A 24,083-nucleotide genomic window follows, 5' to 3' on the forward strand; every position below is an offset into this window, starting at 1 on the left:
CAACTTCCTTTCTCCTGAGTTATTGTGCTCTAATACTACAAGTTCCATGATGCATTGCACTGCTACTAAGCAGGAACCTACCACACCCACTCCAAAACACACCCCAACCTCTCCCTCCTCTAGCTTCAAAAAGATTTGTGATGTCATTTCTGTCCAACCTCCTCTTTTACATTTGTCCAACCCACACTCCATTACACACAGATAGATAGGTAGGTAGATAGATAATAGATAGATACATACAGATATATCTATGTCTATTTCCATAGATATGTCCATATCCATGTTTCTAAACCCCTTCACCCCTGGACCTTTTTTCGTTTATCGCTCCCCTTCTATCCAGAGCCATAATTTTTCCGTCAATATGGCCATGTGAGGTCTTATCTTTTGCGGGACAAGTTCTACTTTTGAACGACACCATTGGTTTTACCATGTCGTGTAACAGAAAATGTGAAAAAAATTCAAAGTGCAATGAAATGGCAAAAAAAGTGCAATCCCACACTAGTTTTTTGCTTGGCTTTTTTGCTCGGTTCCCTAAATGCTAAGGCTGTGTGCACACGTTGCGGATTTGATTGCAGATCCGCAGGGTTTTTTGCCGCACTGAATTGCATCAAATCCGCAGTGTAGTGCACAACCAATGTAAGTCTATGGGAGCCGCAGACTTGTTGTGCACATGCTGCGGAAAAAGTCGCACCAAAACGCAGCTTTTTTTTCTCGCAGCATGTCACTTCTTTTGTGCGGAACTGCAGCGTTTCTGCACCTTTAGACTTTCATTGGCTTGGGCACATCCGCAGCAAAACCGCAGATGTAAAAAAGATCTGCAGTTTTGCTGCGGATGTGGGTCCGAGAAACGCTGCAGCTCGGGAGGATGGAAGTGTGTGGGCGGTGACGGTGTGCGTGTGTGTGTGGGCGGGGTCTGCGGGCTGTTCGGATGTGTGCGGGACTGTTCAGGTGTGTGCGGGGTCTGTGGACTGTTCGTGTGTGTGCGGGGGGTCTTTTGGGGTGTGAGTGCAGGCATCATCCGATGGGACTACAAGTACGCAGCATCCAATCTGCAGCTCATTCGGATGTAATCCGGACAGTGGACACGCACCCTACGCTATCCATACATCTATCAATAGATATATCTATCCAGACACATCTACAGATAGATATAGGAATAGATAGATGTATGCATCTATAGATCTATCTATATGTAGTTCTATCTATCTATATGTAGATCTGTCTATCCATTTCATCTATCATCTATCTGTCTATCTGTGTGTTTAATGGAGTGTGGGTTGGACAAATGTTAAAAGAGGAGGTTGGACAATAATGACATCACAAATCTTTTTTTTTTTTTTGTTCAATAATACATCTTTATTTACCTTTCAAAAACGCACCAAAACGCCTAAAATCCGTGCAAAAACCGCAACAAAAGCAAATTAAAAAATGCATCAAAACGTGCAAAAAACTGCATAAAAAACGCATCAAAACTGAAAAAAAACGCATCAAAACCGCACCATAATTGCATCAACACTGCACTAAAAACTGCATCAAAACTGCGCAAAAACCGCACCAAAAACTGCATCAAAACCGCACCAAAAACTCCATCAAAACCACACGAAAACCACACCAAGAACTGCATCAAAACCGCACCAAGAACTGCATCAAAACCGCACCAAAAACTGCATCAAAACCGCACCGAAAACTGCAAAACTGCACCAGGTTTTGATGCAGTTTTTGGTGCAGTTTTGATGCAGTTTTTGGTGCAGTTTTGATGCAGTTTTTGGTGCGGTTTATGCACGGTTTTAATGCCGTTTTTGGAAATAAGTAAATAAACGGAAAATGTGCATGATTTGAATGGAAACATGCATGAATAAACGGATTCCAAGGCCGGATTCATCATTCCACAGCTCAGTTTCATACGTTTTTTTGCCGGATCCGTCGCTGTGCGTTTTTTCGCCGGACAGAAAAAACATTCCTCTGTATGTGTTTTCCATCCGGCGGAAACAGCTTTTTTGACGGATCTGGTAAAAAACGGATGAAACGTGTGGCCATCAGGCGCAATCCGGCGCTAATACAACTATGAGAAAAAAACGGATCCGGCGGAAAAAAATGGATCCGTTTTTTTCAAAACTCGCCGGATTGTGCCTCACGGCAAAAACCTGATGTGTGAAAGCAGCCAGATATATGGATAGATACATCTATGTATCTATCTATAAATATATCTATGGATAGATATATCCATAGATATATAATAGAAAGGCCGATGTTTCTATGGCCTCTTTTACACTAGCGTCCTGCACTGCACATCGCAATGCGTCGTTGTGGAGAAAAAACGCGTCCTGCAAAGTTGTCTGCAGGATGCGTTTTTTCTCCATAGACTTTTATTAGCGACGCAGCGCGACAGCCCCTTACCGATGCTAGTGTGAAAGCAGCCTAAGGCTACTTTCACACTTGCGTTTTTAGCAATCCGTCTTTTTGGGAAAAAAACGGATCCTGCAAATGTGCTCGCAGGATGCGTTTTTTACCCATAGACTTGTATTAGTGAGGGATCGCGACGGATGGCCACACGTCGCGTCCGTCGTGCAACGGATGCGTGTTTTGGCGGACCGTTGGCACGTCCCTCGCGTCTGCCATTTTCTACTGCGCATGCGCGGCCAAAACTCCGCCCCCTCCTCCCCGGACTGCATCCGCTGCCCACGACGTGCACAAATTTCACAATGTGCATCAGTATGTAGGCCCGACGCATAGCGATGGACCCGTACCGACGCAAGTGTGAAACAGGCCTTAATGAGCGTTTAATTTAATAAAAAAACGGAAAAAAACAGCGTGGGTTCCCGCGCAATTTTCTGTGCCAGAGGGGGAAAGCCGACGGCCGGGGGCCAATATTTGTAGCCTGCTATGAATATCAGCCCGCAGCTGTCTGCGTAGCCTTTACTGGCTATTAAAATAGGGGGACCCCCCCAAAAAAAATGACGTGGGGTCCCCCCATATTTTATAGCCAGAAAGGCTACGCAGACAGCTGCGGACTGATATTCATAGCCTAGAGAGGGGCCATGGATATTGGTCCCCCCCCCCGGCTACAAATACCAGCCGCCCCAGAAATGGCGCATCTGTAAGATGCGCCAATTCCGGCACTTATCCCCTCTCTTCCCACTCCCGTGTAGCGGTGGGATATGGGGTAATAAGGGGTTAATGTCACCTTGCTATTGTAAGGTGACATTAAGCCGGGTTAATAACGGAGAGGCGTCAATAAGACGCCTATCCGTTATTAATCCAATAGTAAGAAAAGGGTTAATAAAACACACACACATTAGGAAAAAGTATTTTAATATTCTTCATTTAACCATACTTACCATACTTCAGCGCCTGAAAAAAACGTAAAATAATAAACCGTATACTACCTGTCCGCCGTAGTCCAATTAATAACGAGTGTCCCACGACGATCTCCCCTATAGAACAGTGACATCGGGTGATGTCACTGCTCTATAGGACCCTCAGTGACACACTGACAGGAGACAATGGCTCCTGCAGTGCATCACTGAGGTTACTATAGTTCACTGGTCTCACTTTATGGCAAAAAGCTGCGTGGGAACTTTCTCATACAGCATGCCATAAAGTGAGACTAGGGACTATTTTCTCACAGGGGCGTGGGAATACATTGTGGGGAATACATTGTGGAAGGATAGCTTCCTCCCCTCATTGTGTTCCTGGTGCCCCTGGAGAGTGGTTGCATCATCTGATGCTGCTGTTCTCCACGGGAGATTGTCGAGGGACACTCGTTTTAATTGGATTTCTGCGGATCAGGGAGTATATTGTTTGTTTATTATTTTAATATTTTTTACAGATGACAATGGCTTCGGGGATCAAAGTGACAAGTGATGGTGAGTATGTACTCTGTTATATGTACTGTGTGTATGTTGTATGTATGTACCGTATGTACTGTATGTATGTACTGTATGTGGCATGTTGCATGTTGTCGCATGCTGCATGTCGTCGCATGCTGCATGTCGTCGCATGGCGCATGTCGTCGCATGCTGCATGTCGTCGCATGCTGCATGTCGTCGCATGCTGCATGTCGTCGCATGCTGCATGTCGTCGCATGCTGCATGTCGTCGCATGCTGCATGTCGTCGCATGCTGCATGTCGTCGCATGCTGCATGTCGTCGCATGCTGCATGTCGTCGCATGCTGCATGTCGTCGCATGGCGCATGTCGTCGCATGGCGCATGTCGCATGGCGCATGTCGCATGGCGCATGTTCTGTATGTGTGTATGTACTGTATATGTGTTTTTTGTTTGTTTGTTTTTTTACATTCAACACATTAGCCGGATGATGGGACTACTACTGTCCCATCATTGGCTAATGTGTCACTCACTGTCACTGTAGCAGGCAGAGCCCGATGGGACTTGTAGTCCCATCGGACGATGCCTGCACAGAGACACATATACACACCCCAAAGACCACCCCCGCAGCAGACCCCAGCACATGCCGGCACGCAGAGCCCCGGTATGTGCGGGCTGCGCCGGTATGTGCGGGCCGGGGCTCTGCGTGCCGGTGCCGGTATGTGCGGGCCGGGGCTCTGCGTGCCGGCATGTGATGGCCGGCGCCGCCCGCACGTACTGGCACGCAGAGCCACGCACATCACATCAAGGATTCCCTGCCTAGCCCCGCCCCCAGCACATGCACAGCCCCGCCCGCCCCCAGCACAGCCCCGCAGGCAGCGGGGCCGGGGCTCTCCATGCCGCAATGTGCGGGCCGTGGCTCTGCGTGCCGGCATGTGATGGCCGGCGCCGCCCGCACGTACTGGCGCCAGCCCGCACACACCAGCACCGGCGCCGGCACGCAGAGCCCCGCACATCACATGGTGGATTCCCTGCCTAGCCCCGCCCGCCCCCAGCAAGTCCCGCCAGCCCCCCAGCGCCGCCCACAGCCCAGTCACTCTTGATGAGTGGCTGCTGACTGTTAGCCTGGGGTCACGCCTGCTGCTGACGTCACGTCAATTTCCAGAATCTGGAAATTGACGTGACGTCGGCGGAAATAAGCGGCGGCTGCAGCCTGGGGGTCACGTGACCCGGACTCAGCCGCCGGAATAGCGCCGCTCACAGGCGAAAACGGCAACGGAAGGTAATCACACAATTCATCAGGGGCCCCGGGGGGATACATTGGGGGGTTAATTGAAAGTAGTGGACAACCCCTTTAACATTGAAGCCTAGGGAAATAGCTATTCCTTTTTCTTACATTTTAAACTGATCTCCTTTTTTTGCTTACTAGATCTGTTTCAAAAGGATGATTACTGGACATGTGAACTAAGCCTTAGCCACTAGAGAGCCATCTTTTGGCGTGAGCACAGAAAAGCATCAAGCAGCGTTTATTTTAGGCCACATTCATTATTTTGTCAGTATGGTCAGTATTTTACCTCAGTATTTGTAAGCCAAAACCAGTAGTGGGTGATTAACACAGAAGTGGTGACGTGTTTTTATTATACTTTTTCTCTGATAGTTCCATTCCTGGTTTTGGCTTACAAATACTCAGGTAAAATACTGACCAAATTGTCAAAGTGGTCTTATTGTAATACATTCAAGCTACAGAAAAAAAATGGTCAAAATTTTTGGTTTCTAAATTAACCATGTTTACAGTTTATAAGAACTTCGTAATCCTTTACACTTTTTAGGGACTTGCATATGTTGAATATGAAAATGAGACCCAGGCTTCACAGGCTGTAATTAAATTGGATGGCGTAAAAATAAAGGACCATACTATTAAAGTGGCGATTAGTAATCCTCCTATGAGGAAACAGCAAGAAAGTCAAGAACCTGCTCGGTCAACAACATCTATGGTTCCTCGACAAGCCTACGGAGCGTACGTATAGAACTAAACCGTGTTGTAGCATTGTGGTAATGAAGCAAGGGCCCTCCATCTTCTCTCTGTATTACTACTTTGGCGAAATGGGAAGTTTCTGTACAAGTTACATTTTCATGTATAATGCTCACCAGCAATATTCCAGATGTCTATTTTTTTTATACTGGCTCAGTTGCATCTCAGATGACCAGTCCAATGATTCTTTTATTTATTTTTTAATGTCCTTGTCAAACTGTTGGGTTTCCTTCTTTTTTTCTCTAGATTAATAAAGTGATTTTTGTATCTCTTCTTTGTAAGGGTTTTGTAAATGGTGTTTTGTTTTGTTTTTTTTGTATTTGTCCTCTTTATTTTTTATGGTGTCACCCCCAAAGTTCATGAATGTGTTTTTTTTCTTCCATGTTTGCTTATAGGGAAGTCATAAATGGTTAAATACTGTTTCTTCCCTGTCTTGTGGGTGTTTGGCAAGTGACCAGTGAATGCACAATACCCTTTGCCTCTTGTTATTCTTGAGCACCTTAAAAACACTGCTCTCTGGAATAAGGCCCACTAATGACCAACTTCAAAACGCATATGCAACAGTCCTTAAAGGAATAAAACTCCTGAGAAAACCGCTAGTCAGTCTGACTTTCTGTGCCTTCTAGCAACTCTTTCACCCTATACATATCCATCATGCAGCTTAATATGTCATGTCTGCTTTGTATAAGCGCTCAGTAATATAGTAAATGATTGTACAAATATCTCCCCTATCTCTCTCACTGTCTGTGCAATATTTGACTGATGAGCAGAATCTCGTGTATTATATGACATGCAGCTTCACTTTACTGCTCTGCGCTTGCTACTGGTAATAGCTGACAGGGAGGAAACTATCACAAGCAAGAGGCTGACCCAAAATGGCATTGCAGACGACTCCTAGATAGCACATAAACTGAAACAGAATTACAAGTTACAAGAGCTACTACATTATTCTTTAATACTTGCCTATGCTGCACTATAGAGGCAGGAAAATGGAGTGCAAGCTCCGCAAACATCTCTGCTCTGTGCTGTTCTATCTTGATGCATACCTCTCTTTTGTTGCTCACGTACAGGGAATGTTGGGGATCCATGTTAAATATATAAAATAATTCTATTTATTTTTATTAACAGGAGAGGTAAAGGAAGAACCCAGGTGGCTCTCCTACCCCGATCTCTGCACCGCCAGAATACTCCAAGCAGCACAAAAACAGAAAATGGTACCCAGCAGACACCTGAGGCTTCATCAGGTGCAGGAGGGGAGCCCCGGAAGATGTCTAATGCCGATTTTGCCCGGATGTTGCTCCAGAAGTAATTAAACTGGGACCTGTGCAAAGGGAAACAATGTGAAAAAAATGACTGCCTTTTGTGACCTTATACATTGCAGCTGCTTACGGCTCCACTAAACACCCGGACTGCAGACTCTGCCCATTCAAGCTATATACGTACAGTTTGTTTTACAGGTTGTTCGTTTTTCTAGGTCCTTTACTGATTACCTTTTATGTTCTAATAGTGCAGACTTTCGGCTTCCTTATTTCCCTCATATTGAGGCAGGCAAGGCAAAGAAGGGGTAGCTTATAATGGTCTGTTGGGGTATGTTTTTACACTTGTTGCAGAATGTCTATTGATCGCAGTCTGTTGCAAAAGTTATAGAGAATTGAGCCCAGATGTGGGCGTTTTATATGTATTCCCTCATTTCATGCATTGTTTTCCCTGTGGAATTTACAGTTTTTATGTTGGTTAAAACTGGATTAAAGCATTTGCTGTACTGAAAAGCCAATCTAACCCATGGGCTGACAGCAAACCTTTGTAATCACTTTTGCTTTTGTAACACATGCATACACTGCCTAAGGTATGTAGTGGGTAATGGGATACATTTAAACCCTTTTACCCACACCCCAATCCTGTTTTCACCTCATGACTAGTGTTGAGCATTCCGATACCGCAAGTATCGGGTATCGGCCGATATTTGCGGTATCGGAATTCCGATACCGAGTTCCGATATTTTTGTGATATCGGGAATCGGAAGTTCCCAGTGTATGGTTCCCAGGGTCTGGAGGAGAGGAGACTCTCCTTCAGGCCCTGGGATCCATATTCATGTAAAAAATAAAGAATTAAAATAAAAAATATGGATATACTCACCTCTCCGGCGGCCCCTGGACCTTACCGATGTAACCGGCAGCCTCCGTTCCTAAGAATGAGGAGTTTAGGACCTGCGATGACGTCGCAGCTTGTGATTGGTCGCGTGAGCGGTCACGCGACCAATCACAAGCCGCGACGTCATCGAAGGTCCTAAACTCCTCATTCTTAGGAACGGAGGCTGCCGGTTACATCGGTAAGGTCCAGGGGCCTCCGGAGGGGTGAGTATATCCATATTTTTTATTTTAATTCTTTGTTTTTTACATGAATATGGATCCCAGGGCCTGAAGGAGAGTTTCCTCTCCTTCAGACCCTGGGAACCATCCAGGATACCTTCCGATATTTGTGTCCCATTGACTTGTATTGGTATCGGGTATCGGTATCGGCGATATCCGATATTTTTCGGGTATCGGCCGATACTATCCGATACCGATACTTTCAAGTATCGGAAGGTATCGCTCAACACTACTCATGACCAGTCCTAATTTTACAATCCTGACTTGTCACTTTATGTGGTAATAACTCTGGAACACTTAAACGGATCCCACTGGTTCTGGGACTGTTTTTTCATGATATAATTTAATCCATGGTGGTGGTAAAATCTGTTATAAGGGTTAAAAGTTGACCAGCGATTTCTCATTTTTCCAACAAAATGTATAAAACCATTGTTTTAGGTACTACTAGGGTTGAGCGAAACGGATCGTTCATTTTCATAAGTCGCCGACTTTTGGCAAAGTCGGCGTCTCATGAAACCCGACCCGATCCCTGTGTGGGGTCGGCCATGCGGTACGCGATCTTGGCGCCAAAGTCGCGTTTCGTATGACGCGTTTAGCGCCATTTTTTCAGCCAATGAAGGAGTGTGGGCAGAGTGATGACATAGGGGTTAGGGGCGTGCACGGCTATCATCATTTTATTGCTTGTGCGCAGTAGGGATTTGCAATGGATAACACGAGATTTTCTGTGGAGATATATATATATAGGGTTTCGTGTTCCGGCCGATCCTCGACTTTTCGCAGTAATCGGCCGATTTCGCCCGACCCGACTTTTCAAAAAGTCGGGTTTCGCAAAACACGACTCGACCCTAACAAGGTCAAGGTCGTTCAACCCTAGTTACTACCTCACATTTGAATTGACTTTGAAAATACCCAAAAGTGTCAACGTTCTAAAAACTGCACCCCTCAAGGTGCTCAAAACCACATTGAAGAAGTTTAGTAATCCTTTAGGTGCTTTACAGAGATTTTTGGAATGTGGGGGGAAAAAAATTTACATTTAACTTTTTTTCACAAAAAATTTACTTTAGAGCCATTTTTTTTTATTTTCACAAGGGTAACAGGAAAAAATGGATGCCAAAATTTGTCCCACAATTTCTGCTTAATGTAGAAATACCCCATATGCGGCTCTACAGTACTGTTTAGCGACATGGTGAGACTCGGGAGGGACAGAGCGCTATTTGCCTCCTGAAGAGCAGATTTTCCTAAAATAGTTTGCGGACTCCATATACAGTCCCTAAGTGCTGGAAGAGCAGAATCCCCCCTCAATTGACCCCATTCTGGAAATTATAACCCTTTGGGAATTTATCTACAGGTATAGTGATGATTTTGACTCCATGGGTGTTTTCCAGAAACAAGAAGCAATGGATTGCAAACTGGCATTGTAGTGCCCAGAACGTTGTAGTGACCAGCTCGTGCTTCTGGAGTCATGCACCCGTAAATTAGGTGGGCTCTTATTGCTTCACAAATGCCACATATGTGGTTTAGGTATACTGTAGGGTTCAGAAGAGAGGGGGGTCATTTGGATTTGGGAGTGCAGAATTTGCTGCCTTTCTTTTGGGGGGAACAAGGAGCCATTTCGCTTTTCCAGAGCCTTTGCACTACCAGTAATATGGAAACCCCCTATATTTTCATAGACAGATGAAGAACCTGAGTTGGGACTTGCTTTTTTTTGTGGATTTATTGAGGCTTTTTTTGGAACATTTTACATAACGATTGGGACCACATTTATTCTGCGCTCTACACTGAGCACTTACTTTGGGGTTTCCATCTAAATCTCCTAGTGACGTGATTCAGATGAAACCCTCAGGTGATCCATTCACTATAATGAGGCAGCAAAGTTACTCTAAACTCCTTCTGGCCTCTATTCAGCAGTGTCCTTTTTTTCCAGTGTGCACAAAACTGTGGCCGACCGAGCTTTTTTGCACGCTTAAAAAGACGGACAATGCCTGATCACAGGTCAGACAGCGTGCATAGTGCCTCCATCTGTCTTATTATAGGGAATCTTTCACGGGGAATTCGGTCTGAATTGTTTATTTCAGAAATTTATAGGGGAACCCCAAGGTAAGCGCTTAGCGTAGAACGCAGGATAAATGTGAACCGAGCCTTACTGCAATCTGTGGGAGGCAGGATGAAAAAATCAACAACAGGTGAAGAATTGGTTTTATTTTTTACGCCATTCCTTGAGTGGTATAATTGACTAGGCAACTTTATTCTGCGGGTCGGTGGTGTCTATTCACATGGGATGCATTTGGATAGCGCTGGGCAGGCCCGCCTTATTGAATAGTATGGGCATTACTAATAGGCTGAAGCAAAACATAAAAGTGGAGTATAGAAATCCCACAATGCATAATCGCCGTTAGAAAAAACTTTATTTAATCAGATACAAATTACAAATACAAATCACTATACAACAAACAATATAACCCATACAGTGAGGAGATATGGAGGAGACATGAAGGTAAGCTGGTTTAAACAGGAAAAGCTAAATACATCCAGCGCAAGCTATCCATGATTGACACTGGTAACACAATATCACCCACATGGCGGAGGATTCTGACAAGATAATGGGCGCAGAAAGCAGTGCCCCGCAAATCACTCCCAAATTGCTAGTCATTCATGTATGCTTACCCATAGGTACACGGATGACTTGTCCCACCTAACACCAGCAGCCCCTTCGCCCTCAAACCGTCCTCATGCCTAATTGAGGTGTAGAGAGATTCAATATCGAATTTCTATACTCCGCTTTTATGCTTTGCTTCATGTATTTTGGAGATGTCCTGATATCCCAGTGAGTCTGGGCATTGATTTTGGGAGAGCTTAATTTTTTTGCTCTTGGCCACAATTTATTGATGTGCTTTGTGATTATTGGTATGATTACTAATAGGCTGTTAACCTGGATGCTGTGCATTACCTATATGTGAACAGTGCCCCATAAAAGCCTCTAGTGGATTGGTAGGCCGTGAGTGGTTGTCTCATCGGTAGTTTTGCACCTGTGTTTCGCCATCTTAACTACATGGGTCCACTGCATCCCGATAGTGCATTTGTTTGGAGACCTGGGCAGGTAAACATCACTGCCTTCTTTTCTGCTGTTATTTTTTTTTTTTTTTGGAGGAGGATTTTTCTTCCTTTTTGTGGCTTTGCTTTTTAGTGCAGGTCGGTGTGATTACAGCAATACAAGATTTAATTTTTTTTTTTGCATGCTGTCACACACTAAAAGACGCCTTTTATTGCAAAAAGGTATCATTTTTCCATATTTCTGCTAAGTCATGTGAGGGCTTGATGAGTTGGCGTTTTTATTGGCACCATTTTTGCGCTCATGACCTTCTTTTATTGCTTTCTATTCTGATTTTAGTGAGGCAGAATGAACAAAATCCAGCAATTTAATAGTTGTTTGTTTTGTTTTTTATGCCGTTCCACATGTGGTAAAATTGATAAGGCAGCTTTTTTTCTTCCGGTCAATATGATTACAGTGATACAACACATATATAATTTTTTTCATAATTTGGCGCTTTTACACAATAAAAACTTTTATAGAAAAAATTATTTTTGTATCGATTTTATTCTGAGGACTATAACTTTTTGTATTCTGTATGGCGGCTTATTTTTGCTGGACAAGATGATGTTTCAGCGATACCATTTTTATTTACATTTGTCTTTTTGATCGCATTTTAGTCTACATTTTGTTCGGCGGTATGATGATAAAGCGTCTTTTTTTGCCTCTGAGAGCAGAGGGAGTCCCCCTTCCTCTGCCTGACATTTTAGTTCTGCGATCGCCATCGATCGCAACATTTAGCGGGCACCACTCCTGGCAGTGTGTTGGGTGTCAGCTATCATATCAGTTGAACATACGGAGGTGATCATGCACAGCTTCTGTATCCATACGCCCAATGTTTATAAGTTCCTATGACCTGGATGTATGGATACATCCAAGGTCGTGACAGAGTTAATGACTATTGTGGCTCCTTGTGACAATATCCATGTAGAACCCTTGTTGTTTATTTGCTCATTTCATTCAACTGCAGTACTGAAGCCTACCAGAAGAAAAGTAAAAAGTGCCTATGAGTACACAATAATGTATTCTAAATGTAATTGCGCACTCTGTGATATGTCACAAGACCATATTGGAGGGGTCTAGTTCCTGTGGTTCCCGAGTGGGCTGTAAAAGGCTTTTACGTTTGATTCTCTGTTATTTGTAAGAGACATGTCCTTGCACTTCATGTACTGCCACTGTATCTTCATTTTGTGGATCAGTAGGGATCTCCCCTTGAAACCCAATTACGCCAGAAAATGTTTTAATTCTCCCTGTACTGTTTTCATACCTAGTAAAATAAAGGCAGTTCCCTAGGCAGCTATTGTTTTATAATCGGACAAGAACAACAGGCCAACTTGTCGGTGAGGCCACACATTTAGGTTTTGTTGCATTGCTGCATTTTTTTGGCAAATAGATTCTTGGTTTTGCAATACCAGAGTGTTCATCCTTACTCATCTAACCCTACTTTATATGATCCATGTGTTACACTGACGATGCCGTCATTGCTCAACTTAGTAACTACATTAGTATTGGGGATGAGCGGTCCCGTGGCTTTTTGGATTCGTCATTTTCGGCCGAACTAGAGTTAACAGTTCTGCTCAGTATCCAAGCTTGACTCTGAACCCAATAGAAGTCAATGGCAACCCAAACTTCAGGGCTTTAAAATGGCTGTAAAATAGTCATGGTAAGGGCTAGTGGGCTGCAAAAAGAATCTAAATGGGGGTAAGAGCAGGACAAGTGCCCTGCAAGCAAATTTGGATAGGTAAGTAACTTAAAAATAACACAGTTCCCCCCAAAAGGACAAATTTTGGGACAAATATAAAAAGTTTGTAAAGTGGATTGGATTAAAAAATGTTTGAAGATAAGGCTCTCTACCACAACGGCATACACATGAATGGTACAGTGAAACTGCAAGTGGTCATTAAATCAGTCAATTTGGATTAGATTTTTGAAAATTCTGGCTACAGATCGCTGTAAAATTATGAACCAGTAATGGAAAGCCTGACAGAGGCGCCACATAGGCCCCCAATCCGTCGCCCCTTTCCCAAGTGACCCTGTGCGTTGTTTTGGGTAAGTTGGTTGTTGAAGCAGGGCAGCCGTGGTGTTCTCTGGAGGCCATTCACCTCACTTTCGCCATGAAAGGGGTATTTTCTGTGTCTGCTGCTTCTGGATCTGCCTGCACAGTGAGCTGCTCTCCCAACCAGCACCCTGTACTGTAAGGGCTCCATTACATGCTGGTGTCCTTTGGAGTTCAGTGAATCAGGGTTTGAATCTGGAGAGGCAGTCTGATAAAAGGTCCAACATCCAAGGAAGGCAGCAGTCAAGCCAATTAACCAGACTGAGTCAGCAGTTGATGTTGCAAGACACAATAGCCATCCATGACATTTTATAGGCTCTGTAATTGGAATGAGTAGTAAGGCTACGTTCACATTTGCGCATTTTGGGCGCAGCGTCGTCGACGCATACCGACGCATGCGTCATGCGCCCCTATCTTTAACATTGTAATGCGTTTTGAAGCGTTTTACGACGCATGCGTCGTTTGGGCGCACCTGGCACGGCGCGGCCGACGCTACATGTTGCAGTTTTCCAGCGTCATAACAACGCATACATCGCGCTTGCGTCGTCAGTGCGCCAAAAAACACATTCAAGTCTATTGAAAACGCATTGGGCGCAAGTGCTTGCGTCGCCACGCGTTGTGCGACGCATGCGTCCTTTAATAAAAAAAAAAGTGAAGTGTCTAGACGGTGTCTAGACAGTGACAAAACAACCTATATATATATATATATATATAAAAAAAAGTGTTTTGCATTGTATTTCAATTGCCTGCAGCATAGGACAGAAGACAAGCTCTGCTCTGCTTTCGAGAGATGTAAGTATCTAATTTCTCTGCGCATTACTTTTTTTATTCTTCAATGTTTTTTTTTTTTTTTTTTTTTTTAATGTGTTTTATTTTTTCAATTTTTTTATCGCAATTTGTGGCGGTTTAATTTAATGTTTGTTTTGTACTTTAATGCGGCTATGTCACTGTGGTTGTTTAATGGAAATTGGTGTATCTGGTTGTGATGTATTTCTGGCGTTATATGATGTCGTTTTCTTGGCTCCGGCCCTGTTGTTTTTTATTGTAAAGTATGGCGGTTTATACTGGATTTCCTTTTGTTTGCCCTTTTTTTTTTTTTTTTTTTTTTTTTTTCAGTGTGTGCCTTTTTTTATTTTTTTAATTCAATTTATGGTGGTTTATTTAATTTTAGTTGGGTGGTTCTGTAATTTCATGCGGTTGTTCCATTGTGGGTTTTTTTTTATAGAAATGTTCCTATTTTTATTCTGGTTCTGATGTATTTCTGGCGTTATATTTAACCGTATGGCGTTTTCTTGTCTCCGGCCTTGTTGTTTTTTATTGTACAGTATGGTGGTATATAGAGGATTGCCTTTTCTTGGCCCTTTTTTAAAAAAAATATATTTATTTATTAAGCCCCTTTTTTCTATTTTTTTTGTGCTGTCTTTCTTTTTTTCATCTCTCTCTCTCTCTCTCTCTCTCTCTCTCTCTCTCTCTCTCTCTCTCTCTCTCTCTCTATATATATATATATCTATATATATATCTATATATATATCTATATATATATATCTATATATATATATCTATATATATATATCTATATATATATCTATATATATATCTATATATATATCTATATATATATATCTATATATATATATATATATCTATATATATATATCTATATATATATATATCTATATATATATATCTATATATATATATCTATATATATATATCTATATATATATATCTATATATATATATCTATATATATATATATATATATCTATATATATATATATATATCTATATATATATATATATATCTATATATATATCTATATATATATATATATATATATATCTATATATATATATCTATATATATATATCTATATATATATATATATATATATATATATATATATATATATATATATATATATATATATATATATATATATATATATATATATATAATTTTTATTTTATTTTTTTACATAGGGGGCTGTTGTTTAGCAATTGATTTTTTTCCTTTCTGGGACTGGTATTCTGCTTTTGCTATACTCTGGCATTGTGTCGTCTCTGCCATTGATTTTTATTTTAATGTATGGCGGTGTGGTTTGCTCAGCGCTTGTTCAGTAGGCATTGTCCTATGAGTGCACTGTCCGTAGTGGTCATAATGTTATGTATGGTATTTTTGCTATTTTCTTCTATGTGGCTGAGTATTGTGCATTCTGTTAATGTAATAATTTTTTCAAATTTTCCTTGCAGAATTATCTTGGTAAACCATTATGGCCACAGAGTCAAGCCACACGTCACAGGAGAGTACAGTGAGTACATGATCTACTGTTGCTTACTATTCTGTGTCATTTGTACACGTGTCACTAATTTTTTTTTTTTAATTTAACAGGGTTCTTCAAGTGAGGAGGAAGCAACCCAGCAGGAGCAGCGACCTCGGGGCCAAGCTGCGGTGGCAAGACGGCGAGTAAGTATTTTGTAAAACAAAATTAGGAATGTTACTTATGTATTTTTTTTTTTTAATTTCAGTATTTTTGGGGGGGGTTGGTGGGTGGTGGGGGTTAGCAATTTTTATTTAGCTTTCAAACCTTAATTTTTTTTGTATTATTCTAGGTTTCGCAACGGGAACAAGAGGAGGGGGTCGACGTAGATCTCCTTATCACCTGTATCCAGGAGCGAGTCCCGTTGTGGGACAGCCGTGACCCCCGGCACACGGACCAGGTGGTGTTGAGGCGGCTGTGGAAGGAGGTGGGCCAATCGCTGTGGGATGGCTTTGACAGCGCTTCAGCAAAGGACAAAGCAGACTTTGGTAAGTATTGCTGAAACGCCGTTCTGACCCATCAGGCCAGGATAACACAACCGTGTGTGATGTGATCAACTCCTGCAAATTTGTTGCATCGCACACGGGTGTGTTATCATTGGAAAATGTACAATCTCTAACCTTTTTTTTGTTTGCTTTCACAGTCAAAAAATTGAAGACCAGATGGCGTTCCATGAAGGACCGTTTCAATCGGGGCCTGCGAAAGGAGGAGGAACAGGCTCGAAGTGGTGCTGCTGCGGCAAGGACGACTACCTATAAATATAATAGGATGCTGAACTTCCTGAGACCGGTCCTTGGCCGCCGAGCGTAGGTATTTAATTATTGGTGTACCGATTCCAACGCATCGGGTATTGTACAATATGCATGACCACGTAGTATATTGGCCAGCCACGTAGTATATTGAGCAGCCACGCAGTATTTTGCCAAGTGATCTAGTATATTGCCCAGTGACGTAGTGTACAGCACAGAGCCACATAGTATATTGCCCAGCCACGTACAATATTGCCTAGTGGCGTAGTATATTGGCCAGCCAGGTTTGTCAGTTAAAAAAACCTTTCCGCGGGAGACATTGTAGTCCACGTCAGGTTCCGTTCCCAGGGTTGGTCTGATCGCAGGACCTGTGATGACGTCTCGGTCACATGGCCGTGACGTCATGGCAGGTCCTTCTGCCACCGTGAAAGATGGCGGCCGTCGCAAACGGCTACGGAGGGTGAGTATAGCAGGGTCTTTTTTGTAATCAAATTTGTTACATCACATTTTTTTAGATTGATGCGGCATAGGCAGCGTCAATAGTAAAAATTTGTTTACACCAAGGTTTAGCGGCGGTACCGGAGTGCGTTACCCGCGGCATAACGCGGGGCATTACCGCCGGCCTTCACCCTGTGTTTATCGATGCCATAGGGGAGTATGCGGGCGACAGGCATTGACTGCGGGGAGTAAGGAGCGGACATTTTATTCTTGACTGTGCCCGTCGCTGATTGGTCGTGTCAGCAATGACAGGCAGCTGGCGAGAACAATCAGCGAATGAATAACCATGACTGAAGGACAGACAGACTGCCAGACGGAAGTGACCCTTACAATTATATGTTAAATTATTTTATAGTGTTTTGAGATGTAGTGTTAATTTTATATTCCACAGGAGGTGGCGAACGTGAAATGTTATTTTTTGTATACTAATGTTTTCCTTATCTTTTCACAGAACACACAGCAGCACCCTCGAACCTGTTCGGCCATCTGGAGCGGTCCTTCATGAATCGCCATCGGACCCGTCACAGCCATCCCACAGCGAGAGCAGGCATGCACCACATTCTGGAGAACCGGCAGCCGGTCCACCTGGTGTTCCCCTGGCCAAGGCCTCAGGCGCTCCTTCTTTCGGGTATTCCCGCCAGCGTCAGCGGGCCTCGGACAGGCCGCTAATGCCCGAATATTTTCATTTGGGCACGGTGTTCCAAAATTGTTTCAAGGTGCTGGGAGATAGGATGGACACTGCTCTGGCCACTATCGACCGGCGCCTTGAATCAATGGAATCCGAGCTCATGAGGCCGGCAAAACATTTTTAGTGCCATTGCAAAGGGCATGGTGGAACACCTTACACCGGAACTCCAGATTTCGGTGATGCAGGCCTGCAACAACACCTATGTGAGTGCTCTGCAGCAGGCTAGGATCATGCAGTCAGCAGCTACAATGCCAGTTGTACCAACGTTAGCAAGCATGACTCCTAGTCCTGCTGCACAGCAACTCTACCGAGGTCCGGGTGCTGAGGGACGCCGCCACCAACACCATCACACTCAGCCGCCGAGTCCTGCTCCTGCCAGGACCTACAGCAGAAGAAGATGGCAATCAGAGGAACACCAACAGGGAGAGAGAAAAAAGAAAAAATCTCGGACAGCTGCGGCGGCTCTGGCTGCTCCAATACCAACACCAAGGTCTCGGCCAGGGTCAAGCCGGAGTAGCCGTAGCCAGAGCCAGTCATCCAGCACCCATAGACTGGTGGTGCCTCCTCCCTCCCCTCCAGAGGTGGCAATATCCCCACCGTCGGCCACTGGTTGGTCAGAAATACCATCTAGCATCCTGGATTACGGTTCCTCCTCCTCCTCTACCCACTCCCCAACCAGAAGTTATCATTCACCATTGATTGACGACGTCCCTTCCCCTTAACAATTTTTCCCCCTTCTTTTTTTTGTGTCCCTAAATAAAAATGTTATGTTTAAAACTCTTTTTATTTCTATTCTTCAAACTTCGTTGCCGGCAACTCACACCGTGCGCCGTGTACACAAATCTTTTGTTTTTTACACCTCATATCTCCAATGTCAGACACTATTTACTCAACTGTTTAATCAGCAGTTTTTTTGTGTCTCTCATTGTACTATGAGGTGTTAAAAACACAAAGAGGATAAAACAATGTGATAATTTTTAAACATACAATAAGGTCATGGGTCAGGTGAGGTGGTAGCAATGGTCACAGGGCCAAGTGTCGCCACTATTACACTCAGGATGTATTTCAACATCCTGAGTTCAATAGTTTTAACTCACTAGAGTTGAGCAAACATGATAGACTCCCTCCTTGGCAAACTATAACACTTGCCGACTACTTGCATATGGAACCCGGCTTCCTGGAGTGCGGCAGCTGATCTGCATTTTTCCACCACCGCAGCTGCATGTTCCGAGGCTGTGTGAGACAGGTACAACACATGCACAACCCAATCTTGAAAATAGGAGAAAAATGAGTCAAAATTAGCCCAAATTAATATAAAAAAGGTTTATACTTTATTGATTTTTAGACAGTAGTGACTAAAACATACTTTAATCATATAATTAATAATGATATATAGGATTGTGCACAGTGATCAATCCCTGGGTGCAACCAAATCTCCAGGTATGCAGACAGGACAGAAAGTATCTCCAATCCTACTTAGGGTTATCCAATATTTTCCCCTATACCATGTGGCTCGTATCTAGCACATGGAGTAAACATCAATATTTAAAAGGCTATACAAGTTAAAGCCATAGAGCGCCATGTGCCCGATCCGTACTAACCATAACATATCCAAAAGGAAAAAGGTAAGGGAAATGGACATATTATTTACCCATATTCAGCAAAGTGCCTGGTCTGCGTCCTGGTACCGTACCCCAACGCGCGTTTCGCGTTCACCGTATTGCCGCTTCCTCAGGGGGCGTGGTTTAATCCGGCTCTCCATCCGGTTTAAATAGAATGTGATTCCGGTGACGTAAGTGATTATAATAGTGCGTTAGTGTGAACCGCAAGTGAAATATCCCTATTGCGCCTCAAGCCTCACTCTCAGCAGACGAGTCCGGGTCACATGGGTGGGTCGGCGCCACGCCCACATCACATGACACCGGAACTCCGACAGGAGTCGGCAAGGGGCAGCAGGTCGTTCCTATCAAAGCTGTGCCTAAGTTAAAAAAGGATAAGGTAAAGTGATTATAGTAAAAATTGCATAAACACAGAATGCACTTTATGTGTGCAACTGTTTACAATGTGTATTAAATTATCGCATTATAGCTGTGCCGCAAATACACAGTGGAATAAAGTGATTATAGTGAAAATACACATATAGAACGATACGCTATATATGTGCAAACATTTATAAAGTGCATTAGAATTTTATATATAAAGTGACTAGTGCCAAAGTGCAAAGACGATAAACCTTCATATATACAAATATATAAACTTTATTCCACCTCAATACTATAATATAATATAAAAATTTACAAATGGCACACCCATCAGACATGGGACGTTGAGAATAAATTGGGACAACCAACATGTGCACTAACCGTAAGGATAATTACTTTCAATAAATGTTACAAACATTATCATGGGGACAAATTAAGAAAAAACCAAAACCATATTACTATCAATCCCAAATGCTGTAACAGTATATAGTCCATCCAGGTTATTTGCACATATCACATAAATCAAACCGTATATAAAACTATAACCATCCCGATAATGATCAATTCATCTTCGTTTATTTCATATAGATACAGTGTTCTTCCACAAAACACCGATCTTCCTTCAATCATCATCGGGTAAGTGGAGTCCCTTCATCGTCTGTTGTCTCCATGACCACATCAACGTCACATGTCACATGAATGTAAACATGAGTAAAATCGCACTAAAAACAATGAAAAGAATAGAGACCAAATTAAAATCTAATGATCTATGGCAAGGACAAGACAGGCACACATCAGACAGAATTGTTTAGAGAAATGACGAGAAACCATACGCCTCATTGAGGCCTTTAGGTGCCATGGTTCCCAAGGTAGAAATCCATCGGCATTCTTGTTGTGCTAGGATGCGCTTAATGTCGCCGCCTCTCACGCCACATTGCACATGGTCAATCCCCCGTACCATAAATGACTTGGGATCACAATCATGGAATTGTCTAAAATGGCGCGGTATAGCCTTAAGTTTTGTCATGTCAGTCTCCTTTGCTGCAGCCATTATATCCCGCACATGTTCTCGCGTGCGTGTGCCAAGGCGGCGGGAGGTCAGTCCAATATAAATTTTGGGACATTTGCATATAGCATAATATATCACTTGCGTGGTATTGCATGTTATGTGATAATTAATGCTAAACGTCCTCCCACCGTCTACTGCATCAAAAGAGGTGATACGACTAATATTAGGGCATGATATACATTTGACGCATTACATGACTTTATGCAACAACTAAATGATAACACATACAATATCAAATTGACGTATCAGATGAGTAAGACCGAGGTGGACTTCCTGGACATCAAAATTGAGGTGGACAGAGAACGGTATTTACAGACAGATGTTTTCAGGAAGTCCACGTCGGTCAACTCTCTGCTACATGCAGACTCGGGTCACCCATATAATACCATCAAAGCCATCCCGGTGGCCAGCATCTTAGGATGAAGCGGATCTGCTCCTCAGCCACTAAATTTGAAGCACAGGCATTGGATCTTAGGACTAGATTTCAGACCAGGGGATATAGTAACAGGATCATCAAGAATGGTTATTTGAGGGCCAAATATACAACACGTGAGGAACTATTGCGCCCGGGGAACGGCCATTCTATTAAGAATTCATCTCTACGTATAATAGTGAGTGGACCACCATGAGGAATTGCCTCCAAAAACATTGGGGTATCCTCAGGAGTGATCCATCTCTCTTCAAGGTCCTGAAAGAATACCCTTCAATGACTGCCAGACGTAGTAAAAATCTTAAGGATTTACTGGTATCCAGCCACTATGTCCCCAAATCATGTGAGTACAATTTTGGATCTAGTGGCCCAGTGAAGGGTTGTTTCCCATGTGGAAAATGTATATCATGCCCTAATATTAGTCGTATCACCTCTTTTGATGCAGTAGACGGTGGGAGGACGTTTAGCATTAATTATCACATAACATGCAATACCATGCAAGTGATATATTATGCTATATGCAAATGTCCCAAAATTTATATTGGACTGACCTCCCGCCGCCTTGGCACACGCACGCGAGAACATGTGCGGGATATAATGGCTGCAGCAAAGGAGACTGACATGACAAAACTTAAGGCTATACCGCGCCATTTTAGACAATTCCATGATTGTGATCCCAAGTCATTTATGGTACGGGGGATTGACCATGTGCAATGTGGCGTGAGAGGCGGCGACATTAAGCGCATCCTAGCACAACAAGAATGCCGATGGATTTCTACCTTGGGAACCATGGCACCTAAAGGCCTCAATGAGGTGCATGGTTTCTCGTCATTTCTCTAAACAATTCTGTCTGATGTGTGCCTGTCTTGTCCTTGCCATAGATCATTAGATTTTAATTTGGTCTCTATTCTTTTCATTGTTTTTAGTGCGATTTTACTCATGTTTACATTCATGTGACATGTGACGTTGATGTGGTCATGGAGACAACAGACGATGAAGGGACTCCACTTACCCGATGATGATTGAAGGAAGATCGGTGTTTTGTGGAAGAACACTGTATCTATATGAAATAAACGAAGATGAATTGATCATTATCGGGATGGTTATAGTTTTATATACTGTTTGATTTATGTGATATGTGCAAATAACCTGGATGGACTATATACTGTTACAGCATTTGGGATTGATAGTAATATGGTTTTGGTTTTTTCTTAATTTGTCCCCATGATAATGTTTGTAACATTTATTGAAAGTAATTATCCTTACGGTTAGTGCACATGTTGGTTGTCCCAATTTATTCTCAACGTCCCATGTCTGATGGGTGTGCCATTTGTAAATTTTTATATAATATTATAGTATTGAGGTGGAATAAAGTTTATATATTTGTATATATGAAGGTTTATCGTCTTTGCACTTTGGCACTAGTCACTTTATATATAAAATTCTAATGCACTTTATAAATGTTTGCACATATATAGCGTATCGTTCTATATGTGTATTTTCACTATAATCACTTTATTCCACTGTGTATTTGCGGCACAGCTATAATGCGATAATTTAATACACATTGTAAACAGTTGCACACATAAAGTGCATTCTGTGTTTATGCAATTTTTACTATAATCACTTTACCTTATCCTTTTTTAACTTAGGCACAGCTTTGATAGGAACGACCTGCTGCCCCTTGCCGACTCCTGTCGGAGTTCCGGTGTCATGTGATGTGGGCGTGGCGCCGACCCACCCATGTGACCCGGACTCGTCTGCTGAGAGTGAGGCTTGAGGCGCAATAGGGATATTTCACTTGCGGTTCACACTAACGCACTATTATAATCACTTACGTCACCGGAATCACATTCTATTTAAACTGGATGGAGAGCCGGATTAAACCACGCCCCCTGAGGAAGCGGCAATACGGTGAACGCGAAACGCGCGTTGGGGTACGGTACCAGGACGCAGACCAGGCACTTTGCTGAATATGAGTAAATAATATGTCCATTTCCCTTACCTTTTTCCTTTTGGATATGTTATGGTTAGTACGGATCGGGCACATGGCGCTCTATGGCTTTAACTTGTATAGCCTTTTAAATATTGATGTTTACTCCATGTGCTAGATACGAGCCACATGGTATAGGGGAAAATATTGGATAACCCTAAGTAGGATTGGAGATACTTTCTGTCCTGTCTGCATACCTGGAGATTTGGTTGCACCCAGGGATTGATCACTGTGCACAATCCTATATATCATTATTAATTATATGATTAAAGTATGTTTTAGTCACTACTGTCTAAAAATCAATAAAGTATAAACCTTTTTTATATTAATTTGGGCTAATTTTGACTCATTTTTCTCCTATTTTCAAGAATGTGTGACTGAGTCGCCATATGTTTATTATTTGTCTGACATTTGTTTCTATACATGCACAACCCAAGCCTATTTGTTGGCCTCACCATGCATGTGTAGTGCCTGTCACACAGCCGCGGCACGTGCAGCTGCAGCAGCAGAAAACAGCTGATCAGCCAGCGTGCTCCATGAAGCCGGGTTCCATATGCAACTAGTCGGCAAGCGTTAAAGCTTGACAAGGAGGGAGCCGATCATGTTCGCTCAACTATAGAACACACGGCCATGTGAACATAAGTAGGGTTGTTTGGCAGAGTGTATTTGGGAACTGGTGATCACCTGAGTACATACACACTTTGACCAGTTGGTAGGAAAATGGACATTGTGATAGTTTAAACATTATTTTATTGACGACAACATTTGAAAAAAAAGGGAAGCAGGTTTTTAACGTAAAAGCACAATACAAAAAAATGCTGCGTTTTACATGCGTTATGCGTTGCGTCGACGACGCTGCGCCAAAAAACGCAAATGTGAACGTAGCCTTAGATCCTTTAATGCGCATCTATTGGAGGGCAAATCTGGTGCTAGAATCTACAATAACTACAGTTCCAGTAAAGTACAGTAAAGTCTCCACCAC

General features: G+C 42.8%; 2 protein-coding genes and 1 long non-coding RNA gene across 5 annotated transcripts in view; all 3 read left to right on the plus strand.

The window, feature by feature from the left end:
* Positions 1-7,665, plus strand: part of SART3 (spliceosome associated factor 3, U4/U6 recycling protein) — a 103,341-nt gene extending 95,676 nt beyond the window's left edge. For all 3 annotated transcript variants that reach the window (XM_077296258.1, XM_077296276.1, XM_077296267.1), the window contains 2 exons: positions 5,656-5,843; positions 6,987-7,665. In XM_077296258.1, coding sequence (XP_077152373.1) covers positions 5,656-5,843; positions 6,987-7,167 — 369 coding nt within the window. In that variant the 3' untranslated portion in view covers positions 7,168-7,665. The remainder of the gene's footprint in view (positions 1-5,655; positions 5,844-6,986) is intronic.
* Positions 7,666-8,287: 622 nt separating this feature from the next.
* Positions 8,288-11,788, plus strand: LOC143816193 (uncharacterized). The gene is made up of 2 exons (XR_013223897.1): positions 8,288-8,665; positions 9,102-11,788. It is a non-coding gene; the product is annotated as an uncharacterized LOC143816193 (long non-coding RNA).
* Positions 11,789-15,644: 3,856 nt separating this feature from the next.
* Positions 15,645-18,745, plus strand: LOC143794517 (uncharacterized). Its single transcript, XM_077280965.1, has 4 exons — positions 15,645-15,683; positions 15,985-16,180; positions 16,336-16,498; positions 17,391-18,745. The coding sequence occupies exons 1-4, from the start codon at positions 15,645-15,647 to the stop codon at positions 17,749-17,751; spliced, it is 759 nt and encodes a 252-aa protein (XP_077137080.1). The 3' UTR covers positions 17,752-18,745.
* Positions 18,746-24,083: the final 5,338 nt, after the last annotated feature.

The sequence above is a fragment of the Ranitomeya variabilis genome, chromosome 1 (genome assembly GCF_051348905.1).
Source record: "Ranitomeya variabilis isolate aRanVar5 chromosome 1, aRanVar5.hap1, whole genome shotgun sequence".
In the NCBI taxonomy this organism is placed as follows: Eukaryota; Metazoa; Chordata; class Amphibia; order Anura; family Dendrobatidae; genus Ranitomeya; species Ranitomeya variabilis.

What these genes read in the sequence shown, in the direction of transcription:
- LOC143794517 (XM_077280965.1), top strand. Translation starts at nt 15,645, where the DNA reads ATGGCCACAGAGTCAAGCCACACGTCACAGGAGAGTACA. An exon ending in ACACGTCACAGGAGAGTACA is followed by an intron (nt 15,684 to 15,984) that starts GTGAGTACATGA and finishes GTATTATTCTAG; the next exon opens with GTTTCGCAACGGGAACAAGA. An exon ending in AAAGGACAAAGCAGACTTTG is followed by an intron (nt 16,181 to 16,335) that starts GTAAGTATTGCT and finishes TTGCTTTCACAG; the next exon opens with TCAAAAAATTGAAGACCAGA.